Source organism: Fundulus heteroclitus, chromosome 20 (genome assembly GCF_011125445.2).
Source record: "Fundulus heteroclitus isolate FHET01 chromosome 20, MU-UCD_Fhet_4.1, whole genome shotgun sequence".
Lineage (NCBI taxonomy): Eukaryota > Metazoa > Chordata > Actinopteri > Cyprinodontiformes > Fundulidae > Fundulus > Fundulus heteroclitus.
In genome coordinates this window covers 17,852,635-17,879,173 of record NC_046380.1, presented here as the reverse complement: position 1 = coordinate 17,879,173, position 26,539 = coordinate 17,852,635, and the positions used below count along the sequence as shown (strand labels likewise).

The following is a 26,539-nucleotide window of genomic DNA, read 5'->3' as shown; positions in this document are numbered from 1 at the left end:
TAAAGCATCGCTGCTCTAGTCAGAAGAACACAGGTGGATCCCCCTCCCGTGCAAATCCTCTAAGCGACATTTGCCCCCGTGAACGGCTGCGGCGCCAGTGAGTAAACGTCGATTTGGCTTTTATGACACGCATGATGACAAAGAACAGATTTGAAAAATCTATGACAACTCATTTGGAAACTTTGAGCTGCATCTATTCCCTTCACTCAACTCATACCCAGACTTCAAATGTTTCTTCTTTTTAATTTGCAACATATTTTTGTAAATTGGAAATGGTTCCAAAAAAAAAAAAATAAAATCTCAAAATTCAAATTCAAGTGCACCGCTGCCCGAATTTTGCTACGGCACGCTGATAAGAAGGAATACGACGCGGTCTCCTGACCTTGTGCTGAAGACTGTTCCAGAGATTAAAAGTTAATCTCAGAGTCGTTTTCTGGGTCAGCTTCCACCGCATGTAATAGCTTTGAAATTGAAAAGACAGCGCCGCAAATATTTATTGTGACAAAGAGCTCCCTCCATATTGCATTACGGGAAATGGCTGCAAGCGAATGCTTACTTTTGGGCAACGTGCGTTTAGAAATCCTTGCATGCGAAGTGCTGAAGCAATCTGGCAGATTTTCAGAAACGACGTGCCTGACGTGAAGGGAGCTGGAAGCCCAAAGAAGCTGCAGCGTATGAGCTGAATCATGCAAGAGGCTGCTCAGACGAACCTGCAAAGCATGATTCAAAAGGCGCCTCCGAGAGCTGCAGAGGGTGTGAGGAAAATCAGCGACTAATTGCTTGCTCATACATGCCGAGCGCATATTCCGCGCTCTTTTAGAGGAAAAAAAAAAATATCTGTTCGCATCTTTTGACCTTGATGAATTATGTGTTTTTATTGACGGCACTTATTGATATTTCTTAAAAGCGGAGGCTAATGGAGTTGTGTTGAGACGATTAAATGGGTTGCTGGTGTCCAGATTAGCCAGGTCTCATCTCTGGCAGGCACAGGCTTGCATTATCATACAGAACACACACACACACGCATGTGTGTGTTTATGTGTGTGTGTCGAGTCTCAAATTGCTGCGAATGGCATCTCCAGGGGAACAGAAGAGCGATGACTACATCCGACCTACATTCACCCCACCCTGGCATGCTCGCTTTCAACTAATTACACACACTAACATGCATACTCAGTCAGGCTATCGGTGGAGTAATACGAGGGTAAAGCTGAAAAGGAGAATGCTAATACAGCATCCGTAGTGCACAATAAAGCACTATTCTGGTGCTGTGCTAGTTGAACATGTCTGAGCATGTCAAAGTTAAGGATAAACCTTTAAAGCTAAGTAACTTCCAAATGACTGAGTAAGATGTCTTAGGGCTTTAAAATCAGGCTTAATGCAACTTATCAGAGCAAAAAAAAAAAATTAAGCTCATTCAAAGGCCCCGACAATGAAAAGTCTAATAATAAATTTCATTCAAATATCTTGCACGCTGAGAAGCGCAACACACACACACACACACACATTTCTCAGAATAACTGACAGGGAAAACACGCTATTAACAAGAATTAAGAAGAAGAAAAAAAAAAAAAAAAATGGTGACGCAGGCTACAACCTATGAGCACATCTCCAAACTGCTCTTTCAGTTTCCTGAGCTGTACAGCATATCCTGGTTAGAATGATGTGGTTTTTCACACTTTTAATGTGCGGGGTATTTCTACATCTGCAAACCCACATGTAGGCTAGAATCTGAAGATCTGTGCAAGCTATCGCTGAACTACAAAGCACTGGAGGACCGTCAAGCCGATCCGCCGCTGACTAATTTAGTTACTGACGCTCTTTTCAATGGTCTTCGTTCCAGTTACGTCAGCTCTTTTTTTATACATGTAAACGATGAATACCCACTTCTTCCAACATTATACGCACGTGGGTGAAAGCAATGGTAGAGGCCCCAAATTTCACAGAATTAACAGAAGCAATAAACTAATGAAGCGGGTAGGCAGACTGCAGGATGCTTTATCTCTGCTGCTGCAGAATTTTAAACGCAAAGCATCAAGATCATCACTTTAAAAAAGGGCCTTAAATACAACACAGCAGCTGCTAATGTTGTGATACTGAAATAGTGTTTGCAAGAGAAACACGTCTTTACCACAACATGTAAAGAATTTGCAACTTTGCAGGGTGGCACGTTGTAGCTCTGGTGCGACAGGAACAAAGAAGAAGACAGAATTTGGCGCGAAACTTTGGCCGTTTCTCAATTCACCAGAACGTCACGAATACGGACTCGCGTTCTAGTCTTGGTAAGAACACAGGAAGTACGGACTTGGCGAGAACGGGAGCACACAGAACGTATCTCTGTCTACTCGTGACATCACCAAACGCACAGCTCGCTGTTATTAGTGGTCTTTAGATGGTAATAAATTACTACTTATACTGATCATAAAATGAAATACTTTGTTGAATGTGATAAATTATAATTTAAGTTCTTTAGCCTTTTGGCGAAGGTTGTGGGTTCGATTCCAGCTTCCCCTAGCCACATGTCGATGTGCCACTGGGCAAGGCGCTTAACCCCAGATTGCCTACCGAGCTGCGTCTCGGTGTATGGGGAGTGTTGTCCTAGTGGTTAGAGCAGCGCGCTTGCATTTAGAAGGATGCAAGTACCCGGTTCGATCCCCAGTGCCTGCACTCTGGGTCCCTGAGCAAGACCCTTAACCCCAGAACGCTCCCTGGGCGCCACACAGTGGCAGCCCACTGCTCCCCAAGGGTGATGGGTTAAAAGCAGAGAACAAATTTTGTTGTAATGTATGTTTCAATGACAATAAAGATGATATTACTATATTACTATTACTATTTTTTAAACATACAAAACTATTTATACACTACACAGTATTTTATTAAAAACATTTTTAAAACTAATATTTTTAATATCTAAAAAAGCCTCAAAAAATATTTAAAACATTTTTTTGCCGCGGTGCATTCTGGGAAAGCAGTCAGTCTGAAGCTCTGATGTATTCTCGATAAAGAGGGCAGGGCGAGAACAAGATCCGGGGATTTGGTCAGTTCTTGTTCTGCTGTTCTTGGTAATTGGAGCAGGGCTGGGGCTGATGACGTGTGAGACGAGCACACGGGAACGCTTAAGTATACTGAGAAACTTCGTCTTCATCCACCGGGAAGTATACTGAGAGACGGACGTCTTCATCCACCGTCGTCGGAAGCATTTAATGACAGCGGATGGCGGTCTCTTCCTGACAATGTTTATCATGATTTCTGCCCCCATGTTTGCAGTCGTCTGAAACCTCCCGCCGAATTCAGACGCTAACCCAGAACTGCCCCCTAGTGGCTACGATGATGCTTTTACTGGCCAACACTAGTTTATTTGCTTTTTAGGTCGGCCGATTCAGATTTTCTCAAGCGCAGGCGCACTTCTGATACAGGAAGTTTAACGTTCCCTTATAAGGCGTTAAGAGATTACTTAAAAACAAAACAAGAAGGGATCATCTGCACGTCGCCGTTCTTGTCGGTAAAGTTCAGCCAACCTTGTGTTTGATCTACAGGGGAAACGGTATATCAGTGGACGCAGCAAAGCATCCCCATAGGGCTGGGCGATATGGATTAAAAAATAAATCTCCGATTTTATCATACCAAATCCAATTAATCGATTTTTTTCCCCCTCCTTTTTGTTTCATAAAAAGAAAGTAAAGAAATTACTTTAAAACCTTGCTTTTATGTCAAGCATTTCGTCAGGGAGTTGACCTGAATTTAAATGGCAATTAAAAACAAGCTGTGAAACATGCTTGTAGAACAAGATGGCAGCCGTGCCATTATAAACAATGAAAATATAACATAACATTTGCTGCTAGTGGTATTACACATTGAGCTAAGAACAGGCTTCACTGCACTTGTGAACTTCAAACTAAGTTAAAAAAAAAAAGTAAATAAGTAAATGAAGTACCTCGTATTATGGTAAAAAAAAAAGTTTCCACTTAACAATATTTTTACAATACATTTGCCTAAACATATATTCAGCATCACATGCTGTTCTCTTCATGGAAACCCAATGAGCGTATTGGCAAAATAAAATCCAGATTTTCCAAAAATGAAATCTTAAAGAATTGTAAATTCGAATTAATCGATTAAATCGATTTATCGCCCAGCCCTAGATCCCCACTGAGACCTCCGGTTCTAAAATGTGAATAAACTGTATGCCTGTACAGTTTTGTGGGTGAGTGTCTACCTTTTGTCCTCTGCTTAATAAAAAAATCGGAACATTTCAAAGAGTAAACTATGTGCAGACTTGACTATCAAAGCTACAATCTTGATAAAAAAAGTTTGATTTATTTTCAAGGTTTAATCAATAAACATGGCGCCTGGATTCGTCAAACAACAACATTTGAATACAACTCTGCACCCCCCCGTGCCAAGGTCTACAGGAAATCATTTTAGGCGCTGAATATAACGAGCCGCCGCGCACAAAAGGTAGGTGGTACACAAAGCCCAGAGCTCAAATCAGCGTTCGGTGAAAATGGCTGTAAGTCAAATCAAGACAGCACGTCCGCCGCCGGGCTGCTGGTGCCTAAATAAGTAATGATGAAGGCAAAAGAGGAAACAACGGCTGCAAAATGAAACAACTAATTTCCTTACAACCAGGATTTTCACAAAAGCTAAAAATCAATCATCTATAACAACACATGCTTTCTCCTCTCTGCCTCACCTACACACACACACACACACACACACACACACAAGCGCCAGATCTTGTCGCCAAAGGAAATGGGCTTCATACATCTTGTCTGACTGCAATAAAGCAGTGCCTAAGAATCTATTTCCAATAAACGTCGACTGATTGGAAAACTCATTCTAATATCAATTTCCATCTGGGCCCTTTAAAAGGCAATCAGCATAGCTTCATCTCGGTATATCATGGGCTCCTTGAGATGATGACACAGCACTGGCTTTCTCCTTCTGCATAATGGCCTTCTCCTATCAAGGCATCTGCAGTGAATAATACCACCCGTGAATGGGCTATTTAGTCTGTGTTCACACAGATAGGGGCCACTTGTCTGAATATTAATCCAGGGTTTTACTCTTCGTATGGTTCTCTCAGGGCTGCAGCGTTTTTCATTCACAGCAGTAAGGCACTTAGTGTGATTTGGCTCACTCCATTTTTTTTTTCCTTTCTCTCTCCCCCCCCCCCCCCCCACCCCTCCTCTAAGCTTTTTAGGATGTGACAATGGTGATTACCAGAGAAATTGCACTTTGTTTAAGATGCACAAAACGCTGTTTTGAGTCGGGCGACATCGTTTTCTGCTCTTTTTGCAAATGTTCTCAAAAATATGCAAGTTCAGCAAAGAACTTTCACGGGTTAAAAAAAACCCATAAAGCGGGGATCACCAACCTTTATGAAACTGAGACCTACTTCATTGGTACTGGGTCACACGAACGATTACCCATACTGACTTTTGAATTAGAAGAGTCAGCGCTCACCTATCTACATATTTGCAATACTTTTAAGGTATTGTCATTTTTAAATCATATAAATGTAAGTGTCATTACAAAAGTAGAGCAACAGGCTAACATTTTAAATGCAGCTCCCTGGAGGGTTGTGCTAGTTTTAGAACAGGGCAGCCTCTACTTTCATATCCAACATATCCCCCTGTGGCTCTGGCTGTATGTTAGGGCTGGACGATAATTCAATAACAATATATATCGATCGATAGACGGATATTGATGATAGAAAAAAAAAGGGTCAATAAAAAGTTCAATAGAAAAAAAGTTTTCCTTCCTTTTGCATTCCAGCCATGTAGGTTAATATTACAGTCTTAACATCCTCCCAACCAATCACAATGCAGACCCAGGAACCAAGCCCCGCCCCCTTCAGAGAGTTCAAAGAGCATGCATTCTCTTTTTCTTTTTAAAAAAAAAAAAAAAAAAAAACTTTAGTGATAAAAAGTTGGTTGAATAAAAAGTTGAGTTTGAATTCAGTGTTTGTGTGTTCTGTATCTAAAAACAGGTCGCTAAGCAACAGTATAAAAATGGTCAGGGCCCTACTTAAAATACATGTTTTTTTTAAATTTGTTGATAATTATCGATATGATTTCTATTTTATCCATGTGATCTTTTTCTATATCGTCTAGCCCTGCTGTATGTTAGGTGTTACAGCTGGAAGGTAAACTGCTGCTTCAGTTTCAGGCCTTTTTTTTTTCTTTTTTTATTAACCAGTTTCCTTCTAGGATTGGCTTGTATTGGCTTGTATTTAGCGCCATCCATCAATCTTTACCCAGTATTAGTTAAAGTAATAGATTTCTGCCATTACGATCATTTTGCATCTAATCTAAAAAGTTACATTTTTAATTCATCTGGCCAGAGCCCCTTTGTGCACACGTTGGGTTGTTTCCCCCTCTTGGATTTGATAACAGGACTTTGTTTCAACATTTGGCTTTTTTCTTGTCGCTCTTCCATAACAGTTGTCCTGTCGACAGACTCTCCCAGCCAAGATGGGATCTCTGCAGCTCCTCCAGAGTCACCATGGACCTCTTGGCTGCTTCTGTGATTGATGCTGCCTTTACCCAGCCCATAAATTTAGGTGAATATTGCATATTGGTAATATACGTTTGTGGTTGAATCATTAACTTATTTTTGGATGACAAACTAAACGGTTCTCTGTGGGATGTTTAAAGCTTTGGTATCAACGTTCTCCAAGAAGCTTCTTTACGCAACAAGCTGTGAAGGCCTGCGCCAGTAGGTCATTTAATCAGATTATTACACTGGACTCTATTTACTGATTAGACAGCTTATGAACTGATTGCTAAGGATTTTATTTAGCGGCATCAAAGTAAGGCAACTAATGGATTTCACACTTTTTAAACCAATAATTTTCTTTAACTTCACAATTATGCACCAATTTGTGTTGGTCTATATAAAATAAAACTGAAAATGAGTATGTAGCATCAACATAGCGACAAAATCATAAATACATAGCAATGTACTGTTTGCAAGCCAGCGCACAAGTTAAAAAAACTTTTCTTTTTCCTTACCTTCCAGCCGCTGCCCGCCTCCCTGTAGTAGGGAAAGTTATCGCAGATCCACTGGTAGATCTCGCTCAGCGTCATCTTCTTCTTTGGCGAGCTGTTGATGGCGAACGTGATGAGGCTGGCGTAGCTGTACGGCGGCTTGCCGTCCTTGTGCTGCTGCACCTCCTCCTGATCCAGCGTGGTGTTGTGATCCAGTAAGGTGCTCTTCTTGCCCATGCCGGGCCCGTGGGCGCTCTGGGCGTCGGTCTTGCGGATGGCCGCCTGCATGGTCAGCTGAGGGAGCCAGTCCATGGAGGTCAGGCTGCTCTCCAGCTCCGACGTCATGGTTGACGGCAGGCCGGGCAGGAGGGAACGGAGGGGTGCAAAAGAAAGAAAAACTGGGAAAAAAAAAGGAGAATTGGCCGGAGGAGGCGGTTGCTGTTGGTGTGTGGTGACTGGTTGAAAGTGAGGGGACGAAATCGAGACTCCCTTCAGCTCAGGACGTCAGCATAGCGTCTTCTGTGGGTCCCTGGAGAAACAGGAGAGAGACGTGCTTTTATTAGTCACGGTTTTATTTCAAGGAGCACATAAAAAAATAACTTTATCCACCACCACTGCAGCAAACAACCCCCACCCCTTAAAAAAGCTGCTTTGCAGTTTCCAGAGAATCATCCAACTGTCTTTATAAAGTATGCTTATATTCTGCACGCTAGAGATCACAAGCCCACCACTTGCTGCTCTCAGAGCTGACTCATAGCTGGGACTCCATCTGCACACAGAGAGTAAATGCCAAGCAATTGTTTTCACAACTGCCAGCCAAATGGGGGAACGGCTCAGGAGGAATTCCAACTCTCTCGAGGGTAGTAAACCCCTTCAACATTTTTATCCCTGCTGCTCGCCTGCCTGCCTGCCGGCCCGCCCGCCTCCGAGCGGAGAGCTTCTGCCGTAAACAAGCCAACTAGAGTCATCTTGCAAGCCGTCCTCTGCTATGCGTGTGCTCGCCATGTTGCGCAGAAAGCAAGCCAGCAACAACCTGTCTCACCGTCCCCCTTCTCGGCACGCCGCCATGCCGCTCCTGAAATAGACGATCCGTGCAGAAAGGCCAAAAGTTATGAACACGGGAATGGGGAGGGGGGGGAGGGGGGGATGACACCGCAGTCTGACGGAAAGCGGGTCGGAGGGAAACGTCGGGAGGGTGAGAAATCCCCGCCGTGTTGTGGGATTTTTTTGTTTTACTTGACTAAACATGCTCACAAGTGAGTGCTTGTTGGCGTGTGTGACAGCTTCGGCGCGTTTAAGGCTGCATGTGCACCGTTTGGCTGAAGATAGCAGGATAGAGCTTCATTGGGCAAATCATGCATCTTTCTTTTTATGTGCATCATGATGCAGGTGCACAGAACTATTTAAGGATTTCATAATGACTTTAAGCACAATGCATTTAAAATATCCTATAGGGATAAGAAAAACAAAAAACTAGGGGTGAACGATTTTGGAAAATAATCTAATTGCGATTTTTTTTCTTAATATTGTGATTTAATGCGATTTTTTTTTCCAGTTTAATTTATCATGTCTTTTTAAATATATACAAACAACAAATTAATTTGTTTCCTCGCTGTGCAGATTAGTTGCTAAAAGACCCACAGCATCTAAACTTAGAGCAGAAATGATTGCGTTCTTCCTACAATATATTTCAACCAAAATTGCAATTTTGACTTTTCTCTGCATTAACCACAAGCAACAAAAATGGCCTCTAAATAAAGATGTTTGTAAACAAGGACTATTCAACTTTTAATGTTTTTATAAATCAGAATATTGTTCAAGAGAACAGCTTTTAGTTGATTTGGACATCAACCCTTGTTGAACATAACGTGCAACCAACAAGTAAGTCTATGTATTAAACTGATTGACCTGTACTTAATGCTTTGTATTATTATATAAACTCTAAAACAAATTAGATTATCTCACTGCTGCAACTGTCTTCCCTTCCATGTGGAGCAAACCCACTTCAAACATTTTACCAAAACACCTAATGGACGTGTCTAATTCTCTAATTGTTACATAGCCAAAAATTGTAGACTCTGCGATTTGGAAATTGCGTTTTTTTAAATCGCGATTATATTGAAAATGCGATTAATTGTTCAGCCCTAAAAAAATGCCCTGGATTAAAAGTACATTCTTTCTGGTAAAACTGAAGAAAAAAAATTCCGATATAAGAAACAAAATAAAAGGTAGAAGAATGAACGATGAAAAAGCGGGAAGCCCAGTGAGAACCAGGAAGAGGAGTTGAACATTTCCAGGATCGTCTTGGAGGCGCTGCAGTGTTGTGTTATGTTAGCCTGGTGACGAGGCGGCGGATGACGACACGCGCAGCGCTGGCAGGTAACGCAGGTGAGCCGCGCTCGACGGAAGAATCTCAGCTAACGGTTTTATTATCCGGGTGATCACTCTTAGCAACTTGTCCAGGTTTGCACCAGCCGTTTCTGGCACGAGCAACGATCTTCCCACCTTTACTCCTGCCGCTCTGTCTGCCGTCTGAGCCGGCCTGAATAATCTGGAAGGTGTGTGGAGAGGACTTTTAAAGTTTAATTTGTCTTCTTGCAGATAAGTGTTGGTAGAATTTGATATACGCCCCGTACTTCTGTCCGTCACATAATAGAAATGACCACATGTCCTGATATTTAACTCTTCCTCCCTGGTATTTATCGCGCTCCCCTCCTGTAGTTTAGTAAAATAATTTTTATGTTACAACTCGGACCGGAGCTAGGACCATGTTAACAACTTGCTCCTTGGAGCAGTTTTAATAGTATACTAGATGTATAAAAAAAAAACTTTAAAATACCAAAACTATCATTCAAGCAGCACTGCAAACAAATCAGCAAAGAAAATGGTAAAAAATATATTTCCTGCCAAACAAACTTCCAACATAAATTCTACTGTTTTGTGGATTATGAATCCTAAAGACTATCTAGATGCTAATAAATGTAAAATACATTAATTCTGCATGTGTTCGATTCAAGATCTTATATGTTTCCTGTGGTATATCTGACAGAGTTTCTCCATATTTATCATTTAAAGATCTCCAGACTTAAGTTTCCAGATTTTTTTTTTTTTACAAAACTTTGGATATTTTGGATATTTCTGAGTATAATTTGTCACCAACTTGAACCAGCTTTGTTTCAAAATCTATAACTGTTGTATTTGCCTGGTAAGGTGACATTTCATAATGAAGGCACATTCTTTAAAGACCGTTTTGTAAACTTTGAACTGGTAGGTTGGCATTTTAACAAGACCCAGTCCAAGGAGCACAGGTCTAATTTAACCTGAATTTTACATTTAAAGTCGAAAAAGTAAAATGTCTTTGATTTTTTTTTAACGATGAGTTCATCCAATCAGAGTTAAAAAATTATTTTTAAACATAAATCCAACCAAAAGCATTAAATAATCATTATAAATTCAAGACATGGGAAAAAGATGGAAAAATCAATCATTTCCAGATACTTTGCCAAATCTAGGAAGCTTGCAGACCTTTCCACACTGTGTAGGAATACGGATGTTGGCGATAAAGCAAACATATTGCATCTAATGATTTACTCATGAGTTCCCCTGAGTAAAATATAGCTGAAGTTTAGAAACACATTTGGTAGAAAGCATCTGTATTGATTTGCATTTCAATATAGTTGATTCCTTTTCTTCTTTTTTTTAAAAAAAAGAGAGAAAACGCAATCAGGGTTACAGCCGCAGGGTGGCAAACAATTTTTTTTCTCTATGATGGTATGCATTTATTAATTTTTTACCTTTTCAAACAGGGACATCACTTTAAAACTAGTCTAGGAATGAAATAAAGACCTCAGATGAAATTCAGCTGTGATCATGAGGGAAAGATTTTACACCAGTGTCTTTCCCCATTAATGATCTCATGCCGTCAAATCTGATATTACTCGCCTTTGGATTTTGTGTAGTTTAGCAAAAATGCCTTCATCTTACACGCCGCTTGGCCGCACCAGCAGAAGATGTCGACGTTTGGCTCCTGGGCCCTTCAGACCCCTGCTGTGAGACCTCCGCTGAAAAGTATTACCATAAACAGTTTCTGTTCCAAGGCTGTCAGAAAGGGTTTCGCCGAGTCGGGAGTTCCTCGTGATTCCTGTTACATCTTATCGCCACAAAACTCTGCAAACTTTATTACGGATCGTTCTTTTCTGCTGCATTTTGCATTCGTTACATATTAATATTGTATGTCTGCAATGTTAAAATGAATACAAGCAGATTTTGAAAAACGATTTTTAGATATCTCTGCTACATCTTGAATAAAAGCATACGATCATAGTCCAAAAAAAAAAATAAGAAATAGGACTTTTTTGTAAAGCTATGTTTGTTTTGGTGACTTTTGTTGTGCACCCTGCTGCTCTAACCCTGATTGCAACAATCGGACTAAAGACGCTTCTTTTGGCTGCAACTTCAAGCGTTGAAAAGGAAGTTGGCAAAACATTAAAACAGCTTGTTGAGCCATACTGAATGGAAACAGGAATATTTGGAGCGTGCACAGAAAAAAAAAAGGACAACAAATAAAAACACTGTGTTAGAGATGATGTTAGAAAAGTGCACGGATGTTTGGATAACTTAACCTTTCGACAGTCACCCTTTCACGCCGCAGAGCGTCCACATTTGTTTTTTACGGTTTCCCTTTAGTTGGCTCACTTAAAGAAAACCTATATTCAGCTTTTAGTGTGTATAGTTGACGCCACATATTTACATACTCTGTCTAATTTTACACAGGAGGCCTTTGTCCCACTGCTGCAACCGAGACACGACGAGAACAGGTGGCTAACAGAGTGCTATTGATTTTTGATAACTTATGCATTCAAAGCACGTAGTTTGCACCTATTAGCTGTGGGACAAGAGTCCGCCTGAGACCGTCCTGTTCATGCAAGAAAATATGAATCACTTTGAGGCCGTTTAGTCAATTGTTTTACTTTGCAGCGATTATCAATTACCTTTTCTGGCTTTGAACAAAAAGAAACCCCTACAGCAATAAATGACACTGTTCTAATTAAGGAAGCCTCCTGTTCTCAGACCAGGTAAAATATAACGTTAAGGAATCACAAAGCAAATAAAATACACATCACAGTAAGTATTTTGTTGTACATCTTATGGCTTTTCGGATGCCTTAAATTCTTAGACGAGAACTTGATTTCACTAACGGAAATCAGCATACTTCAATTAGCTTCGCCTCTCTTGGAGAAAAAGCTTAAATTGCTCAGAGGCAGCGATACATCATCATCACGATCTTAAAAATGTCTTCCTGTACAACAATAATGGTAGAGTTTTCACCTAAATCATCAATGACACTGGACATTTGCATGATTTGATCAGGCAGGCATTCTCAGACGTTTCACGAGAAAGCCAAAGTAAAAATAATTGTTCCAGTTTGATGCTCTGCAGACGGATCCAGTTTTGCTCGGCATGGTTTCTGAAAGGTCACTGACACAAAGGGTATTGCTATCAATTTCCTATCCACTAGCTTTACCGTTGATGGTTTACCTAGATATTTCCTGTTTACAATCTTGCAATCTCAGTTTACACATGCTCAAAATTTTAGACGCTGCTGATTGTAAGCAAGGATTATCAAACCCAATGTGTACTTGTCTTCTTGAAGGAGCTTTTAAAATCAGTTCTGCTCGGTCAGCTGATGGTGCCATGGTGCTTGGGGTCTACGAGCGTTTTTCTTTTTTTTTTATTATCTGCACACTCCTATGAACACTTCGTGAAGGGACGTGATACAGAAATTCAACCTTACAGGGTGATTCCGTTCCCCTCAAAAACATTGCATCTTTCCCTTTTTTCCATGTATTTAGTCATGAAACAAGATGCAATATTCACAATCATCCATCAATCACCTATACTCGCTTGGTGATGCAAAGTCGAGAGGGAGACTGACGCCTATCACAGGGCAACAGAGACACAGGACTAGGGCTGAACAATTAATCGCATTTTCAATATAATCGTGATTTAAAAAAACGCAATTTCCAAATCCCAGAGGTCTGCAATTTTTGGCTATTTAACAATTAGTGAATTAGACGCGTCCATTAAGTGTCAGTAAAATGTTTAAAGTGGGTTTGCCTCCACATGGAAGGGAAGACAGTTGTGGCAGTGAGATAATCTAATTTTATCACTTGTTTTAGAGTTTGTATAATCATACAAAGCATTAAGTTCTGGTCAATCAGTTTAATACATAGACTTGCTTGTTGGTTGCACTTTATGTTCAACAAGGATTGATGTCCAATTAAATTAAAAGCTGTTCTCTTGAATAATATTCTGATCAATAGAAGCATTAAAAGTTCATATTTAAAATAGTCCTTGTTTACAAACATCTTTATTCAGAGGCCATTTTTGTTGCTTGTGGTTAATGCGGAGAAAAGTCAAAATTGCAATTTTGGTTGAAATATATTGTAGGCATAACGCAATAATTTCTGCTCCGAGTTTAGATGCTGTGGGTCTTTTAGCAATTAATCCGCACGGCGAGGAAACAAATTGATTGGTTGTTTGTATATATTTTAAAACACATGATAAATTAAACTAGGGGGGGGGGGGGGGGGGGGGGGGAAATCGCATTAAATCACAATATTTAGAAAAAAAATAAATTGCAATTATTTTATTTTCCAAAATCGTTCAGCCCTACAATGGACAGATCACCATGTGCTCTAACTAACATACCTATGGGCAATTTAAAGAGACCATTCAAAAGAGACAAGCCATGGTTTTGGACTGTGTGGGAGAAGCTGGAGTACCCAGAGAGAACCCACGCATGCAAAGGGAAAACATGCAAACTCCTATGCAGAAAGGCAGCAGGCGCTACCAGCTGTGTCACTGTGCAGCCCATCAAGCCTTGCTCTACAAATTCAAAATGCTCTGACGGTTAAAAAAAAATATATATTGTTTTGCATCATATCTGATTTCCTTTTCTAATAAGAAAATTAACGGCGTAAACATCCTCCAGGAGTTACGCCTTCAAACTCGAGCCGCATGTTGTAGGGTCAGATATTTGAACTCTTGAATTAAGCCAAAAGGTCCACGTCCCTGTATTTTGCAATTAAGGTCTTTATAAACATGATAGTCATTCGTGCACGGGCATATAAAACACAAGCGGTCAGTATGAATGAAGGGACCGAGAAAGAAGCAAACCGGGAGCCCGCTGTAGGTGACGAGATTAAAACGAGGGTTAAATGAAAAAGCCCGATTCATGGACACGCATGCCATTTGGCCCTCTATGCTAATGATCCAGCTGCCATATAATCCATGGGGCCAAGATGGCGTCTTCATTAGAGAGCCTTGGCCGGTGGCAGTAATGATAAGGCGTAACGAGTAGGCAGTTAGAAGGCCCCCCTGCTGTCTTCATTACTCAGACTGGGGTAGAGTCAGAGATGGAACAGGCACAGGCCTGCTGCTACATCAGGAGGGACGGTCCAAGAATGTTCGCCAGTGGGTCTGTGGGTGGGCAGAGAAAAGGGCTCGGGAGGCAGGTCCACAGATAATAACAGGCAGAAGGGACAGATCACTACAAGGGCTGTAAGAGTGTGCGTTTAGCAAGGAATTGAAGCTGGCAGAGAGCAAGAAAGAGGTCTGTGCCGGAGCTCCTGAGGGTAGAGCACGAGCCCGTGGGACCAGACACTGAAACCGCACACAGACCCACATTGATTTGGCTTCAAGACAATGTGTTGCATCATAGCTATCAGAAATAAATAAGGAAACATCTTATTATAGCTCCAATTTGTTTGCAGGACAGAGCTGTGAAAAGTACGTCCTGGAAGGTTTGAAAAATTAATGGTTTATACATTTTGTTTACACTTTATCTGAGTAAAAACACTGAATGCATTCTTTAAAGTTATTATTCTTGACAGGACTCGTCAACAGCACAGCCGCCGACTGAACCCCGACAGTAGTTTCACCTGCACCAGACTCCCCCCCCCCCCGGTAAAGAATCCCCCGGTGAAGCAATAAGATGAGCAACATCCAGGGATTACTCAACACGGCGCATTACATCAACCTGACCATGTTAAGCAAGGATGTCCGGGGAAGCAAGTCAGAAACTGCGTCATAAAAATCACTGCCGCTACCCCCCCTCGGCTGTTGCAAAATTGATGCATCTACTTAGCATGCACTTAAAATTTTAGTAGCCGTAACAATGCAGGGCCCCAGCTGAAATGAATATTTCAACTGAGGAGCTGCTACAGTGACTGGCACTTAGTGTGAGGACAATAAACCAACCATTTCAGCCTTATTCACAAAGAACAGGCTATCCATAAACGTCTATAGGCTTATATTCTACAACATTCCCATCTCAAATTTAGGGCTGAACAATTAATCGCATTTTCAATATAATCACGATTTAAAAAAAACACAATTTCCAAATCGCAGAGGTCTGCAATTTTTGGCTATGTAACAATTAGGGAATTAGACACGTCCATTAGGTGTTGGTAAAATGTTTAAAGTGGGTTTGCCTCCACATGGAAGGGAAGACAATTGCAGCAGTGAGATAATCTAACTTTCTTACTTGTTTTAGAGTATATATATTATATATATTATATATTATATAATAATACATAGCATTAAGTTCTGGTCAATCAGTTTAATACATAGACTTGCTTGTTGGTTGCACTTTATGTTCAACAAGGATTGATGTCCAAATCAATTAAAAGCTGTTCTATTAAACAATATTCTGAATAATAGAAACATTAAAAGTTCTTGTTTTAAATAGTCCTTGTTTACAAATGTCTTTATTTAGACGCCATTTTTGTTGCTTGTGGTTAATGCAGAGAAAAGTCAAAATTGCCATTTTGGTTGAAATATATTGTGGGCAGACATTTCTGCTCTGAGTTTAGACGCTGCGGGTCTTTTAGCAACTAATCTGCACAGCGAGGAAACAAAATGATTTGTTGTTTGTATATGTTTAAAAAGACATGAATAATTAAACTGGAAAGAAAAAAAAAAAATCACATTAAATCGCAATATTAAGAAAAAAAATCGCAATTAGATTATTTTCCAAAATCGTTCAGCCCTACTCAAATTGTTGAATAACAAAAAAAATAATTTCATTGTCATCCGATACATCCTCTGTGGAGACGGACAAAACTTTGACCAGAATAAAGGGAAGTACCTCAATAAAGATGAAATAAGGGAGTCCCACTAAAAGGAAGTATGTCTGTGAAATTGGTTTTGACAGCAGAGAGAGAATTTCCTTTATTTGAAACCACACAAACGCTCAAGTTTCTGAGCCGTTTAACCCAATGGAGCGCCATTAGTCGTCCGTTGGTATTAACGACACCTACATCCATGCCATGTTTGGAGAGCTGGTTACCGCTGTAACGTTGAACCGAAACATTTCCTTTAGTGCTTCACCACCTTTACGTAACAATACACCTTTATCGCACTAAAACAATATAGAAACATTATATTAAGTCTTGTTACAACTGTTCTCTTTTGCATGAGAGACATTTTAATTGCCAAGTTCCTAAACGAACAACGCTGACTAACGGCACCTGAGTCTAGGGATGTGTCTCAGCCACTTGAACTGAGCGCTCCTGACAAATTAGCACCTCAGATACACTCCTCTACCTTTCATTATTGTAGTGACTGGTCCTTTCTTCTTTAAAAATGCAAGTAGGCGTTCTCAATCGTACACTTTTTTTTAATCTCTGTCTCCTTTGCAGACTGTTTTAATGATTCCTGCCTTTTCTGCTAGAGATGCAGCGATCAATTAGCCAATCCCCACTTGATTGGCGCATCTCTAGTGTAAATTGGCTTTATTACCACTCATCACCGTAAACAACGACGTAAAGATGCGTTAATTAATCGGTTGGAGATGAAAGTCTGACAATTTACGTTGATTAGTTTTGAGCAGTTATCAGCAGGTCAAACGCAAAGATTTATTTTTTTATTTAGCTTTTACATTAAATGCATCAAAAACAAAGTCCCTCGCACTATTTTTGGTTTATATAAGTATAAACCAAAAGTAAAGTATAAAAGTAAAGTGTACTTTTAAGGAACTTCACTGCAAAAACAGAACTAAAATTAAGTAAAATGTTCTTAAAATTACTGTATCTGTTCTTGATTTGAGCAGGTAGATAAGATAATCTGCCAGTGGAATAAGATTTTTGCACTTAAAATAGGAACAACTCATCTCCATCATCTTATTTCAAGTGCAGGGTGTCTAATTATCTTATTTTAGGGGTAAAAATACTCATTCCATTGGCAGATAATATTATTTACCTGCTCAAATCTACGTCAAAAACACAAATTTTAAGAAGATTTTACTTATTTCTAGATCCGTTTTTGCAGTGTTCAAGAAAGGCTTTCGTTTTCTCTACTAGATCAACAGTGTACCTCTATTAACGAACGTGCAAATGTTGCCACTTCAAACAAAACGGGCGATCTGTAATGACTGGGGGAAACCCTGATTGGAGCATTTCCATTTTACATTGTAATATAGCAGCACAGCTCTTCCTGAACCAATAATGTCCTTATATGAACTTTACAAGTGCTTAACTTTTACCGTTTCTGATCCGATCTTAGAAAAACAAACTAACAGGAAACATCAGAGCGGAACATAAAATATAGATTGTTGCTTTCTTAGTCCGACACGTGCAGCTTTACCACTGAGAAGAGAAAATGTATTTAAAAAAGGTCCAAGTTTAAGAGTTGAAGCCCAACATAAAGCAGACATGCACCAATACCGGACAGATTACTTTTGATTGATCTACCACAGGTGTGTCGATGCTTCTTAAAAAGAACTGGTTCAAAAAAGAACCCTTGTATCATCGGCCTTCGACCCGACAGCCGATGCGGGTTGATAGAAAATAATACGCGTGTGCTTTTTACACGTCTGCATGTGTGAGCTGGCCTCAACTTTCCTCGTCTTCCTCATCAAAGACGAGCCCTGATTCTTGGTATTTCATGAAATATATATCAGCTAGAAATAAGGGCAAACACCTCAGGGATGGGCATGGTTACTGGTATTAGGTTATACACATTTGTTTTTAAAGTTACAGTTTCAAACGTCTAGAATTTACCCCATCTTACCATTATTACAGTTTAAAGCCGTTTCAATAAGATGCAAAAATAAAGTGCTTGTACACCCGTAGGAGTCTCACTGCTGCCCCTCATACCTGACGCTGCGCACTGCCAGGTCAGCTGGCCGAAATTAGAGTCTTACAATCTCTTTCCAGGTAAAATAAAACAACAAATTTGGCAGTCTGGAAAAGCCTAAAAGTGATTTAACAAGTGAACAATATGGTGTGGAAACGAAAGGAGCGCCACTGTTAAAGGTAGCGCTTTAATCAGTTTGTTATCTCTATAAAGAGCAGAATAAAAACCCAAAAAAAAGTGATATTCTGTGCAATAAGGCGTTAAACTGCTACTAAATTGACTGGGTGTTTATTATATATTTTAGTGTATTTATTTAAATTAACATAAAGAACTGTAAAATACATTATGTTAGCAAGGGTTTGGCCCACTTGTTAGATTTCTGCTTTAAATAACAGTTGTATCGTGTTATATGTTTTGCTTTATATCTTATATTACCTTATATCTGTGCTCAAGGTTATACTCTGAGAAGCTTATATGTGGAAATGCCTACTCAAGGCGTATTTTCTACCCACTAAGCTACACTGGTGCACTTAGTTGTTACATTTTTGTTCCCAAAATGAGATGAAGTGGTCACAATTCAGAGGTCTGACAAAGAATAGCATGACAAAAATAGCAGCTTAGCGTTGAGCATATTAGCTGCTGTTTATGGGCTCAGCTGTTTGACGGGGGAGGAGGTGTGTGTCTGCAGCGCTGCTGTGTTAATGTGTCCCAACTTAAGGGCATCAGGCACTACTATTAACATTAACTCTGCCAAGAATTTGATCCTATTACATATGAATATCTAGTACTGATGAAAATCTCAACTTTGATTTCCACAATATCTGTGATTTTGGTTTTGTTTCGCCCCACCAAGAAACCAGATAAGAGATGCATTATTAAAAGCATTATTTTCTTTTATATTCCATTTTTTTTTTTGCATCAATATCCCAGAAAAGAACACTGGCTTGCATAATTCTGCTGAAATCCAGCATCACTGTAAATTCAGCTGTTTTGGTGTTAATGAAATTAACAACAGTAGTACTAAAGGGGCAACAATGAGACAACCTCAAAAAGCAGGAATGGTTTTGCAGACAGATGCCACAGACATTTTTTCCCTATTGATTTGCCTCCATGCTCCCTAGACCTGAATCCAATAGAACATCTCCAGGGCATCTGGTCAGGATCTGGGAGAGAAAACCTCGGGACGGGACACCATACATCATCTAATAAGCTGTATTCCCTGACATTGTCAGGCATGCACACAGACATGTAGGGGCCGCACAAAGTACTGAGCCCCATTCTGAGTTGCTGCAGACATTTCAGCAAATTGGACCAGCCTGCCGGATCGGTTTTTCAGTTTCACTCTCTCTGTAACTTCGGATTAAGCGTTCTGTGGGATGATAATTTTCCTTTTCCTCCTTTTAATGCATTACCCATTACATATCAGTATGGATACCCAGCAGGATTTTTTTTCTTCATGAGATCTGATGTGTTACCCAAGTGTTGCTTTACGTTTTCAGAGTAGTGTATATTGCATTCTCATTTGCTACATGATACTGCAACAAAACAGATTTAATTCAATTAAATTTTATTTATATAGCGCCAATTCATGAAACATGTCATCTCGAGGCTCTTTACAAAGTCAAAATCAGTCAGATTATACAGATTGGTCAAAAATTTCTTATATAAGGAAACCAGTTGATTGCCCCAAAGTCCCGACAAGCAGCATTCACTCCTGGAGAAGCGTAGAGCTACAGGGAGAGTCGTCTGCATTGTACATGGCTTTGCAGCAATCCCTCATACTGAGCAAGCATGAAGCGACAGTGGAAAGAAAAACCACCCATTAGCGGGAAGGAAAAACCTCCAGCAGAACCAGGCTCAGTATGAACGGTCATCTGCCTCGACCGACTGGGGTTACAGAAGACAGAGCAGACACAATAAGAGAGACAATTATATAAACCATACAGGCTTTGCATTCTTTATTTTGTGTTTATACAGCATTCTGCATGCGTTAAATGAAGTAGTTTTGCAAAGACTTACAAATAGCTGCTGATTTTCAACAGCGATTAATCGATTTTATCAATGCTTTGACTTTTTGTTGATATTAAGTAGAGCTTAATATAGAGCTTAATATAGTTACTTGATATCTGATTTTTTAAGTTGCAATGGCCAAGTCTCAAGCCAATAATAAATATCAATGCAAAACCTCCAAATTGACAAAAAATTGAAATGATTGCACATCCATAGCGTTGATATTAGTAAAAGTGAGCAAGTTCTGCTCTCTACCTGGAACGTCTGGCTGCCTACTGAGAACAACTTCCTTTCAAATACCTGTGAATCACTGTCATCATTTCCTGTCTGAGAAAAGTACGCAATTCAGCTCACATTCTTACTCCTACTAGCAGACAGGGTGAGGAGGGGTGGGGGGGGGCTTGTGATACATACCGGGCCAGCGAGCTCCTGCGTTTATCTGCAGTTTCAGAGATTAATCCCCTTTTACTGCAGCCATGCATCCGTCAAGAGCAAAGCTCCGGCAGCGTGCGTCTGCTCAACCACAGAGGCGCGACCATTAAGACCTGTGATGACTGCGCTGCTGTGTCTGCTTCTTCAGAACTGCGAGGCCTGATGAATGATGTATTCAAAACAGTGTCACTGCAATTCAAACAGGCCACAATAAATATTTACACCACTGATTGTTAAATGCTGCCCAGAATCCAGAGCCGCCGAGGGGGGAGAGCCCATTTGTGCGAAGGATCGTCTCGTAGTGTGATGGTAACTTGGCAGAAAGGAGGGGGAAACGTGAAGCATGCTCCTTCTGTTATGCCTGAAGATTTTGGCACATGCTCTCATAACAACAACAGTGATGTAACCTGGTAACAAGGCTTTTGGCATCCGCGCTCTCGACCGAAACCTGGGTCATACCTTCCATATCAGCGGCTTTATAGAGAGTGTGGGAGAAAGCCCTTGTTTTCCTAGCGATAGCGGAGGGTGTAAACAAGGAAGGGTGTTAACTCTGCTCACCTGCCCTTCAGTCAAAAGACAGACTTCTCAATTTTTCCACCGCTGCAGGGTAAAGACTTAAGGAGTTATTTTAGGGATCTCCCAAATGAAAATAGGAAAGTGTCTTATTGCATTTTGCACGTGAGCTCTGCAATCATGCAGCGTACGGCCTCCAGCCTCCTCGCCATAATAAAAAGTAGACACCAGCAATGCCAAGGAAACAGCTTTTAATGTCAGCTTTCCTTCTCAATTAAAGGCTTAATAGTTGTGCTGAAGCCACCCCCAGGAAGAAAGCATTAATAACACAGTACTTGCTAGCGTTTTTAGGATGTGTCAATTATGTCGCTGCTCTCTCTCCCGTTCTGAGGGCATCGTTCAGCTTTCTGCTACGTAAAAGAGAACCGGCTGCCTGGTTTGAGGTCTTTGACCTCTGCCTGAATCTGCACAAGACTCAATGTGCGTTCTGAGTAGCATCAAGCTGATTTAAATCTCTCAGGATGTAGGCAGAATGCTGCTGTTCTCTTAAAACAAAAGTGGCGTGCATGCTCTGTTTGCTCCTGCCTCACCCGTAGTCGAACAGATCAAGTTCATGATTTGTCTGCCAGTCAACCTGGACTGCAACGGTGGCTGTGGGGCAATTAAACGCTGAGGAGAGATCTGAGTCAGAGAGAAAAAAAAATGCCGCAAACTTAGAAAGTGTCATAAATTGACCTGCTACCAGAAACCTCTTAATAAATCTTAATGATATTCCCTATAAAAAAAAGCCTTTTAGTTTTAATTTTAAATATTTGCATTTATGTCATACCACAAAATTAACTGCAAAATAAGTGCTGACTGAAAGAGGCAATAAAAAAAGCTAGAGTAGAATAGCAAATACCATTAGTGTGACTACAAACAAACGACATAGGCCTCAGTTCAGCAATGAGAACAATTTCTAAAGGACAATCTGATACTATTGCACCCATCAGATTAGATTTGAACTTAGATATGACTTGTACTTGCTGGCATTACTTATGATTTAAAATTTAATTTATTCAGATGTTAACATCGTCAAAAGACCTAAATATGACAAACTGCAACATCAGCAATATCAAAATATCAATATTTTATTTAATACTGCAGTCTGCAGCCAAGGGCTTCTCTCCAAACCCAGCAATGTGGAGAAAAACTTTTATCTTTTTGTAAGAAACCAAATTAAAAACACAAGTATTTGATAACAACAAAAACACTGATAATAGTGAAACTTGCGGTCGGATTATTGTTTTATGGTCACAGGTGACGTCGGCCGGTCGCTGCAGCCGCGCTTCTCAACAGTAAAGACACGGAAAGGCGGATCAGTCAGAGCAGATCTGTGAGCCATCTGAGGATCAACCGAGGAGCTCCAGGCTGTCTGCAGATGCCACAATTCAAGCAGGAGGGTTTATAACCCCTGAATTCACACAGCAAACAGAGTAAAATGACACAGCAGTGAAATTCTGCAGAGGGCTGGTCTCCACAGTGAGCTGCGTTCATTGCCGACACGGATTTATCATAAACACACAGATGTATGCAGGCTAAGCTGCTGAGGCGAGCACGAGACTCCAGTTTTATGTGCCATCGCTTAAGGTCAGTGCAAAGAAAAGAAAAAAAAAAAACATACTAAACACAGCAGTAATTGAATAAGCCTTTCCAGTGTATCAGAGCAGTGATTGGGGCGGGGGGGGGATTGGCTCCACGTCCCCAACAGCTTGCCTGGGAGGTGGTCTTTGTTTTGGAGGTGGCACGGGTGTCCTGACACCAACCATGTGAACCCAATTACCCCAGTCCCACAGCCTGGGGGCCCGCATTAACAGAGTCCCTCTGGGAGGTTGACTCCATGCCAGCCTGGCAGCCGGCAAGATCCTGCTGCTGAATCACAACTAGACCACTTAAGGAACTGGCAGGCCAAGTGCTTGGTGGCATTCTCACTCTCATCCATGTTCACGGTTTTTCTTTTTGTTTTTTTGGGGGGTGATGTTAAATACCGAGCTAGTCTCTAAGCGAAGACATACGACAAAAATCTGAAAAGGTGTTGACTGGAACTGAAATGCTAAATATCATCTCATTTTGGAGCCAGAAAGCCTAATAATTAATATTTAAAAATTTTTTAAATAACTGTTTTTAAAACAGAGCATTTTGATTGAGGCCGCTTACTGAAAGGAGGCAATCCTGCAAAAGGACGACAAAGGCTCTGTAGATGCAGCGTCTGGAAATCTCTCAGATACACAGACTAGATCACTTTTTGACAGAGAGCCAACAGGAATACATTAATATCGTTGTTTGATTGCTTTTTGGGAAAACAGGGGAAAAAAAAAAAGATGTAGTGAGGACTTTTGCAATAAATATCATTGGTTCACGAATTGTGGGTCAGCTTCGTGTAAACAAAAAAATGTTTTCTCACCCACTAAAAATGTCTTCTAACCTCAGGTTTATGAAACAAAACGATGCTTGATTTAAGCGAACGAAAAACATACAGAAAGACGGCGCAAACCATTAATAGTAAAGCTCATGCTGCTCAAGTCGACCGCAGCAGTTTGTGAGCATAAAGTTAAAGTAATAACACTCTCTCTTTTACAGAGTTTTACTTTTTCTATGTCCAGTCAGTAAAATGTCAGCTGATGTCAAAAGGTTTAAATCGATAGCTTCATTTTCCAAACAATCGTTTAGTAACAATTATGAGCTTCAGCTGTAAAAGTTAGCTTGAAGTGACTTAAAGATGCATTGCGCAAGTTCTGAAGTTAAATATTTATTTTCTTTCCCATTTATGCCCATATATGGACACTGAGTTATCCATTTACCGCAGTTTCCTCTATTAGTCAGTTCATGAGAGAGTGATACAGGTCGAATCCTTGGAGTGTGACGCTCTTGATTACCTGGATACTTTGTTGAGTCTACACCACCACTGAGGCGTTAGGGAGAGAACACGGCTCACTGTTTTAGAAGATCAGCCACAAGCGCAGGGTTTCCCCCAGCGTATTATAAGCCTGGCGGGTCACCAGGCTTTATTGAACCCCCGCCAGGCTAAACGTTGTTTGTTCATGTTAAACGCCTCGATGTTTGAGATCAACATAAAACGGTCATTAAAGTTCCCGTCCGGGAGAAAAACCGGTCTAAATAGCTAACGCACTAGCTGTTAGCTCAACGCACAGCATATCCACGCTGCGCTCCTCCGTCGAGTCGCGTGACGCAATACTCCGTTCATCACGGCTCACACACCGCAACACCAGGATATGCCCATTTTTTGGGGGAAAGCCTGCAAGCACATCTCAGACCCCCATCACAGACTCCACACAAGAAGGTCTAGTGTGACAAAAGGGGCAAAATTGGGAGTCTGATCGGCGACGGAACAAGACCAGAGTAAATATCGGGGGCATTCATAGATGGGTTTGCCGTCTGGACGAGCCTGCAGGAGTTGCTTTAAGCTGGTAAATAGACTGAATGGAAGGCTTTCTCAGAAACCAAAGCAGGAGAAGCTACATTTTAAACTTCAAAAACAAGGCACTAACAATTCGGTCTAGTTATCGGAGGTTGCTTTTTTTTTTTTACAAGGGTGGGGTGTCAGCTTCATGCAGCTGGGTTTGTCAAGTGGTGGAGGACTGGAGCGAGCGCTGGTGCGTCATTCCGCTGCTTCTCTGGATGCATTCCCGCAGCAGAGCGATTTCTAGTGCAGCTGAAAGGGGGCAGTTCATTAAGCTAGTAACAGCTAGCGCTAGCTTTTGTTGTTCGGGAGGTTTATGGCTGCACTGATGCACAAACAACAGCTTTGCTGACTTTTCTTTGTTGTTTCTAGATTTCTATGTACTGTTTGTTCCATGTCGTACTGATTGTTAAGCTCTGAGCGTAACGGTCCAATTTCAGCATAACTTTGACAACTTTCAGTGTAACGGTCCATTACGCTGAAATGTGCTGGCGAGAACCGTGAATATTAAATATTTATGTTCAAATTAAAATATTATGTAAATAATATTATATAATAAAATATTTCTAACTTTCTTACCTCAGAAGAAGCTATGCCTCTTAAAAAAAAACCTGTAGAGTCGCAACGGCACATGCTAGCTTTTTTTGTCTTCTTCCATGTGCATGCACAACATTGGTGTAATTTCAATGTGTCATCAGAGGGGGCAGATGTCAGCATACATCCTGGAACTTGCGCAATGCACAACTGAGTAACAAGGCTCGTCCATTCATACACTGCAAAAACGGATCTACAAATAGGTAAAATGTCCTTAAAGTTAGTGTAGTTGTCCTTGATTTAATCAGGTAAATAAGATTATCTGCAAAAGGAATGAGAATTTTGATCCCTAAAATAAGATAATTAGACATCCTGCACTTGAAATAAGATGGAGATGAGTTGTTCCTATTTTAAGTGCAAAAGTCTTATTCCACTGACAAATCATCTTATTTATCTGCTCAAATCAAGGACAAATGCACTAATTTTAAGAACATTTTACTTATTTTTAGTTCAGTTTTTGCAGTGTAAAAGTTCAGCTACTGTCTTCTTTTTTATTCCCTTCACCTGTTTGCAATTTTTCCCGAATTTTGTTCAAGGTAATGAACATAAATATCAAGAGCTATAACTCTGAACACAAAAAGAAGAGAAAAAGTTATGATATATGCTCTTGAATTTATATTAAAAAGTACTTAAAAGAGATCATCTTCCACTAGGGCCTGTGTGGTATTTTAAAACGTTAACCAAAGGGTTTCTAATCTAGCAAAATAAAAAAGGGGCTTTTCCATTGCTCATGCCACAACTCATTCACCAAGTTGCAGAAAAGTAAGAAAGCTTTGTGTTTTTCTTATAAACAAGCTGCAACAATCAACATTTCCAGGGTAGAGGAATTATTCATGTAGTCAGAAAGAGAACAGGCCGGGGACATCTCTGACAAACCATTTAACCTTTTAAGTATTTTTTTTCCTTACAAAAACATTCTTTTCATTTCATGGGCTATTACGTGGCTTTTCTTTTAATGTGTGGGCGTGATCAATTTTTAAAAGCCTAACTAGGGTTTAAAGACAAGACAGCCATTTGAAATTTGATTTATTTTACAAACTATGAAATTATAAAGTTTTCCATAAAACTGACTGGATCGTTAAGGTACAATGTGAATAATGTTCTGCTAAATAAATAAGAGTAAGTGGCCATAAGCGACATATTTAAATACTCCTACTTTAATGTAGATTGCTATGCTTAAGGAACCCTTTTAGGTCTTCCATGTGAATCAAGTCTAAGTGCTAACATGGTTCAGTTTGTATGAACCCTGGAGAAAACATGCATGAGTAGTTCTCCGTACGCAAGAAGATGTGCTAGAATTACTGGAGCTTGATTTTATGAAATTACATGAGCAGCCAATGTCTATTATTAAAGTGTCAGAAGGAGCAAAACAATATGGTAAATTTTCAGATTTAAACAT

The 26,539-nt window shown here is 40.4% G+C and overlaps 1 protein-coding gene across 1 annotated transcript in view; it reads right to left on the bottom strand.

The window, feature by feature from the left end:
- The window catches only part of foxj3 (forkhead box J3), a 123,671-nt gene that overhangs the window by 66,348 nt on the left and 30,784 nt on the right, over positions 1-26,539 (bottom strand). The window contains exon 2 of the mRNA XM_036151299.1: positions 7,017-7,521. Coding sequence (XP_036007192.1) covers positions 7,017-7,337 — 321 coding nt within the window. The 5' untranslated portion in view covers positions 7,338-7,521. The remainder of the gene's footprint in view (positions 1-7,016; positions 7,522-26,539) is intronic.